Source organism: Coptis chinensis, chromosome 6 (genome assembly GCF_015680905.1).
Source record: "Coptis chinensis isolate HL-2020 chromosome 6, ASM1568090v1, whole genome shotgun sequence".
Classification (NCBI taxonomy): Eukaryota; Viridiplantae; Streptophyta; class Magnoliopsida; order Ranunculales; family Ranunculaceae; genus Coptis; species Coptis chinensis.
The window spans coordinates 95195484-95203146 of NC_141461.1; the positions used below are offsets into that span (position 1 = coordinate 95195484).

A 7663-nucleotide genomic window follows, 5' to 3' on the forward strand; every position below is an offset into this window, starting at 1 on the left:
TTTTTTCAGTGTAGAAGCAGATTATCGAAGCAGAACGGAAAACCGATTGAAGCCAAAAAGCGAAGATTTTCGAGAAAAAGATAATTTCAAACCCAATTTCCAAAGAGATGTTCAGGACATGGATAATCTCCCCACTCGAGTGAATCCCACCAATCTCTTCTTCCTTTGATTTGTTTGAGAGAAGGTGGGGCTGACTGATGTTCTCGGTTGAACAGAGGGAGCCTTTTCAATTCAGGACAATTCATTACATAAACTGTTTGAAGAGAGTCACAAACCATCACGCCCTTCCAAATGCTCTTCAGTTTCGGTAGACTATTGAACCACAATCTATTCAACCTTGGGAGTGCGACAGTATAATCAATTTCACATGCTTCTTCTTCTTCTACAATTAGTTCCTCCAATTCCTTGCAAAACTCCACCCTGATCTCTTCCAGGTATTGAAAGTGTTGTAATAACCTAGTTGAAAACAGGCGGTCCAGTTTGACAAACTCAATTGTAACATCCTGCCAAGAGTTGCTGTACATGAATAGCTGACTCCAAGTGCTCTTCAGTTTTGGTAATCCATATAAATACAGATTATGTAACCTCGGGAGTACTGGAATGGCACCACTCTCATCTCCATCCGCTACCACTAGCTCCTCCAATTGTGAGCAATTCACAACTCTGATCTCTTCAAGGTTAAGAAGCTGTTGAAGCAACCTAGACGAGAATAAAACTTTGATATTACCACAACTCCAGATCTCTAACCTCTTCAAACAAGGAAAAGCTCCGTGTGCGAGACCCATGTTCTCGACCCGTTGTAGGAAGGGCAACTCTGATAAACTTGAGATTTCATTGAAATGTTTAACTTGAAGAAATTGAATGCTTTTCGGAAGTCGGAGGGCATTGCAAGGAATACCCTTTGAGTTGGACAAACATAGACTTCTCTCCTGGGGCTGACTTCTTCGGGGATAAAATAGGTCTCTTTCCATTTGAATAACATACTTTTTTAACTTTTCAAAGTTTGTAAATTCACCATAGGAAATAAAGTCCGACAGCTCGTGAAATTTAATTGTAAGATTCTCCAAGTGTGTCAAGCTTGAGAGTTCCTGCACGAAATCTCCCACTCTTTCTCGCGCATACACATATTCCGGTTCTATTCCCCTCAATTTTAACTCTTCAAGTAAGGAAAACTTGGATATGAATCCTGAAGGGATCATTTCTTTCAATTTACTATTGAAACTGAGATCAAGGCATCTGAGGTGGACCAACATTTCCATCCCATGAGGCAGTTCTTCTATGGCGGAATATGTGAGCTTCAACACTCTCAGTGACTGAAGCTTGGATAGAGAAGGCACTCTAACTAAGTACTCACAATAACTTAAGAGTAAACCACGAAGATTCACCAAATCAGAAAGTGAATCTGGTAATGACTCAATACGAGTCTCAGATAAATCGAGAACCGTCAGACTTTTCATGTGCACGAAGAATCCACTTGCAACGTGTTTCAGTGGACCATCATCATACTTCTGAGCAAAGATCAATGTCAAGAGTTTTGGGCATTTCGGAATAATTGAAATATTTTCTATTCTACTTTCCATAAACGAAACCCTCTCAAGATCTTCCGACCAATCATCTTCATGCGGTATTTACGTTGATGAAAGCCCAGCCCGACTATGAATTTAGGTTTTGATTTTGTAATGTAAAGAGCCATATCCCTGATCAAATCATGCATTTTAACAAGGTCCCTATCAACTTCGAAAGGAAAACGACCTTCTGAAGAAACTTCATCTAGCATGCAACAACCCTTTAGTTTATTCAGTATAACACGGCCACGACTCATTTCATCTTCTTTGCTCGATCCCTTGACTAACCCTTCCATAACCCAATACTCAATCAACTCACTAGTGTCGATTTCATAATCTTCAGGATACAATGCACAATATAAGAAACACTTCTGGTGGTTTTCCCTCAATTGATCGTAACTAAATTTTAGACGCTAAATGACTTTCTCCTCCATGCCCATGTTCAAACTTGTAGATTCTCGCAGATCTGATAATGCAACTCGCCACTCATCAACATCACCAACATCTTTGCTTCTCATAGCTCGCCCAATTGTCATGATTGCAAGCGGCAAACCACAACACTCCGCAACAACTTCTTCTGCAATCTCTTCCACGTCGGGAACAAGCTTCTCACCGACATTTACCAAGAACAGTTCCCATGCTTCGTCCTTAGAAAGCGGTTCAACTTTGACATCTTTACGCACAACATCCCTCTCAAGACACTTCCCTTGACCTAGTAGTCAATACTATCTTGCACCCATTGTCTTTTTGTGGGTTCGAACTCCAAGTTCCTCAGAAATCAAATGGCTCCCATATGTCGTCTAGGATAAGCACAAACTTTCCCTTTCTACGCAATGCAGTTAGCAATATTGACGACCGTCCAACTTCATCTTGTCTAGCAAAAGTTTCCAAACTTTTCTGATCCAAATTATTGACTACTCCCGCAATCTGCTCTTGAAGTTTTCGAGTATTAACATCTTTGGATACAATGACCCACAAAACACTTTCAAAGCGGCGTTGTTGTTGCAAGCGTAGTCGATCATTAATGTTCTTCATTGAAGTGGTTTTGCCGGCGCCACCCATCCCATAGACACCAATTTTCTGAAATTGATCACCTATTAACCAATCCCAAACCATCTCAAAGTTCTTCTCGCCAGCTTTTACCAATCGGTTTTGTTGTTGGGATCTCCCCTACCATCATCGGAACAAATCGCTAAAGCCTCTTCTCTCGGACTTGATCGAAGATTTAAGAGATTAGTCATCTCTTCAATCAACTTCAGCATTTGTTTTCCCAATTTCGCTCTTGAACAACAATTAGGCAACACTCCACATAGGCAACGGTTTGGTACTTCGGCTTTGGTTTGCACCACATTCACCTCGGATTTCACTCTATTGGCTTTATTTGTTGGGGTTTACACCAATACCAATCGGTTCCCACACTACACAGATAACTTGTATGAACACAATTCAACTCCGGATGAATCTCAAATATCACAAACTACCTATACTAACATGCCCAACTCGCTAAACAACTATTAACAACAGATAATAATGTAAAGTAGTAAAAGCAAACCACAACACAAAGATTTACCGTGGTTCGGCCAATGATGCCTACTTCCATAAGAGCCAGTTCTTAATAAAGTGGGAAGGAAGATTACAATCTCTCCTTTTCAAATCTCACCTTACTAGATCACTCTTATCTCTTTACTGTGGTTGTATCTCCTCAGAAGTTCTCTCTTTTGTTTTAGTCCGATTCCAATCCTTTCCGACTTGTTTTGGTTAGGTTTTCCAAAACCTTGATTTTTGGTTTTATCTCCAAAACCAAATTTCGCGGTAATCTTGAAGCAGCCCACAAAATTTATGCTCGAAGCGCTGGCGCTTCCTCCTCGAGCGAAGTCGCGGCTTTTCGACATCGAGCTGGCGCCACTTTGAGCTGGTCGCCTCTATGTTATCGAGCTCTGCTAAGGGCGCTTCTTCTTTCTCGCGCTGGCCTCCGACTTCTGACGCTGAATTTGCCCGTTTCTCGGCTCGGTTTCTCCTCATGTGAGGGATAACTCCACAATCCCCCCCCGAACAGCGGTGGGGGATACCTCCATGCAATTGCCAAATCAACAGAGGAGTGTGGCGCCATTCCGCAATAGCACAACAAACATCAAACTTACCTTTCGGTAAGACTTTGGTCATCATATCCCACCCGCTCTTGTCGGTATGGATCTTCTTGATACACAAATGCTTGTCTTCGAAAGTACTTCTCTAATCCAATGATAACGCGACGTGTATGTGCTTGGATCTAGAATGAAAACTCGGATTCTTGCTTAAGTGGATGGCGCCCGACCGTCACATAGAACTACAAACCGTTTCGCTTTTAGCCCTAGTTCGTCGAAGAACCTCTTCATCCATAGCAACTCTTTGCAACACTCGGTGGCTGCAATATACTCGCTTCGTAAGTGGAGAGGGCAACACACTTTTGCAACTTAGATTGCCAAGAAACCGCTCCCCGCAAAAAGTAACCGATAACCGGAGGTGGACTTCATCGAAGTCAACATCACCGCCATGTCCGCGATCGATTGTAGCCTTCAAGTAAGGGCTTACTTCCACCAAAGCACAAACATGATTTGGAGTGCCTTTGAGATATCTCAATATCCACTTAACACCTTCCCAATGCTCTTTACCCGATTTGATGAAATCGCTTACCACCCCAACGGCGAAAAAGCAATATCCGGTCTAGTACACACCATGGCATACATCAAGCTGCCCATCAGCGGATGCATAAGGAATCTTTTCCATCCGACTCGCTCATGCTCACCCTTAGGACACATCTCTTTGGTCATGCGGAACCGGGCACCAAGCGGACAACCGACCGGCCCTTTGATCCATGTTGAATCTCTTCAACACCTTCTCAATGTAGCTTTCTTGAGAAAGCCACAACTTCCCACTCTTTCTTTCAATCACGAGTGATCCGCGATCCCAAGTATCTGCTTTGCTTGACCCAAATCCTTCATCTCAAAGGACTTACTCAAGTCTTTCTTCACTTTTGATATCTTGTTGATGTTTGGGCCAACTATCAACATATCATCCACATACAAAGAATAAAGACTATGAAATCCCCATCCGGAAATCTCTCGAACAAACGCCTGATGATCTAAGCGGACTTCTTGTATCCTTGCTTCACCATAAAGGAGTCAAACTTTATGTACCAATCGTCTCGGTGCTTGCTTCAACCCATACAAGCTCTTTATCGCCTTGCATACTAGGTGCTCCTTGCCTTTGACCTCAAACCCTCCTCGGTTGGTCCATGTAGACATCTTCTTCAAGGTCTCCATGAAGAAAAGTTGTCTTAACATCTAGTCCTTTCAACCTCTAGGTTCATACTTATGCCCATACCCAATACCACCCGGATAGAAGTCATCTTCACTACAGGAGAAAAATCTCATCAAAGTCAATTCCTTTCCTTTGACCGAATCCCTTCACAACAAGGCGAGCTTTGTGCCTTGGGTGAGATTGTTCTCCCTCATGCTTGACTTTGTATATCCACTTATTCTTGAGAATTTTTCTCCTCGTGGGTTTCTCAACTAACTTCATAAGTGTGATTCTTATGCAAAGAATCCATCTCGTCATGCATGGCCTTCAACCACTTTTCTTTGTCTGTACCTTCAAGTGCCTCTTGATAGTACATAGGTTCTCCACCATCCGATAGTAGCAACGTGCACGCATGTGGTGGATACCGGTTGAAGCTAGTCTCTCTCACGGACCTCCTTGCCCCATCTGGCGGTGCCTTGGGAGGATGCACTTCGCTTGCTCGGTGGTGGTTCATGCATCTCATCTGCATCTTCTATACCAATAGGTTCTATCTCATCATGAGCAATAGGATTCTCATCACGAGCTTCAAACTCATGGTTCTCTGCATTCTTCTCATGCCTTCGCACGTTCCACGGTAGGAACTTCGGTTCAATCAACAAGATCATTGGTGAAAGCCTCAGAAGCTTCTCACCTCCTCAAAGTCTGCTATGGTTTGGTCTTCTAAGAACACAACATCTCGACTTCGATTACTTTCTTGTTAATCGGATCATAGAGTTTGTAACCAAACTTTTCATCTCCATAACCCGAAAAAAATGCACCGCTTGGCTTTGTCATCAAGCTTGGATCTCTCATCCTTCGAATATGCACAAATGCCCCGCACCCAAATACCCTCAAGTATCCATAATCAACATCTCTCGCCGACCATACTCTCTCGGATAATCACTATTCGGAGGTTTTGCGGCGACAGGTTGATCACATGCACGGGTCAGACGCGCGCATTGCTTCTACCCAAGAGTTTCTAGGTAGCTTAGAGTGAGATAGCATGCATCTCATCCTCTCTACAATGGTACGGTTCATTCTCTCGCTATTCCATTCTCATTGCGGTGTCTTGGGAACGGTGCGCTTTCATGACGAAATCCCATGACTCGCAATACTCTTCAAATGGCCCAATGTACTCACCCCCCATTATCCGAAATAATACATTTTAACAACTTCCCAGTCTCTCTTTCCACCATGTGGAATTTCTCAAACACGCCAAATCTTCATCCTTGTCTTCGACTATAGGCCCCATATCTTTCTTGACGATCATCAATGAATGTCAAAAGTCTGGCTCCCCCGGTGGGACTTCACTCTCATAGGACCACATAAGTCCGTATTGCACTAGCTCAAGGCGATGTCCTTTCTCGTGAGACGGAATCTTTGGAAAGACACCTGTGTTGCTTTCCTACCAAACGAACAGTACATGTATTTAAATGTGTACCTTTAATGTCCGGGCATGACCTTTTGCTTAGCAAGAACTTCCATCCCTTTTATGCCCATGTGACCGCGGTCTCTTGTGCCACGCTTCGGATGAAGCTTCTTCTTCGCGCGTTCGCTTCGCTTTACACAAACTAGCCTGTGTTTTGTAAAGAGAGCAAGTTTTCTTTCCTCACGGCTGCTATAATGGAACCTCGCTTAGTTTCCATACCCCCGCTACCAAACGAGTTTACAAAGCCATCATCATCTAATTTCCCGAAAATTAGGCTTAACCGTATGTCGGGGACATGTCTTACATCCTCGAGTGTCAAGGTGTAGCCGACATTGGTTTCTACATGAACATCTCCAATGCCTATAATCTTCGAGGCGCCATCGTTACCCATCCTTATTTCACCATATTCACCACAAAAGGGTAGTGAAGAATCCCCTCGCGGCGCGGCGTGATAGGATGCTCCTCAGATCTATCACCCACTCAGATCCCCGACATGAGGTACTAAGACAAAGACACACCACAATCGACACAATTCCCACTTAGGTCGCCGACTAGTCGCGGTAGTATCTCTCACAGTGTTTCCGTCCTCCTCGCACCATGTCTTCATGTACCACGCTTATTCTTCTCATCCCTCTTCGTTGTTCTCGCGACTCATATCCGAAGTGGCTTTTGGTGGCACAATAGTAACATTGCCTCTCCGCGCCTTAGGAGTTCTAGCTTCACCCCTAGATTTACTTACATCACCTCTAGAACGAGATGGTTTTCTCGCTTCGACCTCTCCCCGTTTCTGCGAAAGGACCTCCGAGTTAGAAGAGCTACTTCTTGCACTCCTTCTAGTCTCCTCATTCAACAAAGACGTGGTAGCCATCTCCATGGTAACAATTCCATCCTTGGTCGCTCCATGTAGAGAAACCGCTAATGTCTCCCAACTTTCGGTTAGAGCCCTAATAGAAACAAAGCCTCAACTTCGCCTCCCAAATTGATCTTCATCAAATGCATCGATTGATGATATTCTCAGACTTCATTAAGATGCTCGGACATTGAAGAACCTTCTTGGTACTTCGTGTGCGCAAACTTCTTAACGACTAGCACTTTGTTTCCACCCCGGGCTTCCTCTCATACGTGTCTTCGAAGTTTCTTCCACGATCGGTCGTCTCTTGGGCCACATGGTGAAAGACACCGCCGCCTATCCATTGTCGAATGTACCCAATAGCTTTCATGTCAAGCTTTTTCCACTCGGCCTTCATCGCCTTTTTTCGGTTTTACTCCCCTCATTCTCAATGGGAAGTGCCAAGTCCTTGCGGTATAGCAAGTCTTCCATCTTGGCTTTCCGGATGAGGTGTAGTTCTTC

General features: G+C 43.9%; 2 protein-coding genes across 2 annotated transcripts; both read right to left on the minus strand.

Annotated features, from left to right (window-relative positions):
* Positions 1–86: 86 nt before the first annotated feature.
* On the minus strand, positions 87–1457 carry LOC147495676 (disease resistance protein At4g27190-like). The gene has a single exon (XM_086568449.1). It carries the CDS (start codon positions 1455–1457, stop codon positions 87–89), a length of 1371 nt encoding a protein of 456 aa, XP_086424575.1.
* Positions 1458–1564: 107 nt separating this feature from the next.
* On the minus strand, positions 1565–2681 carry LOC147495677 (putative disease resistance protein At4g27220). Its single transcript, XM_086568451.1, has 3 exons — positions 2396–2681; positions 2014–2277; positions 1565–1902 (listed from the first exon to the last, which is right to left on the minus strand). The coding sequence occupies exons 1-3, from the start codon at positions 2679–2681 to the stop codon at positions 1565–1567; spliced, it is 888 nt and encodes a 295-aa protein (XP_086424577.1).
* Positions 2682–7663: the final 4982 nt, after the last annotated feature.

Coding starts and splice junctions, on each gene's coding strand:
- LOC147495676 (XM_086568449.1), bottom strand. CDS start 1,457: ATGAAAAGTCTGACGGTTCTCGATTTATCTGAGACTCGTATTGAGTCA.
- LOC147495677 (XM_086568451.1), bottom strand. CDS start 2,681: ATGGTTTGGGATTGGTTAATAGGTGATCAATTTCAGAAAATTGGTGTC. Junction 2,278..2,395: donor AATATTGCTAACTGCATTGC/GTAGAAAGGGAA, acceptor ATTGACTACTAG/GTCAAGGGAAGTGTCTTGAG. Junction 1,903..2,013: donor AGATCTGCGAGAATCTACAA/GTTTGAACATGG, acceptor TGTATCCTGAAG/ATTATGAAATCGACACTAGT.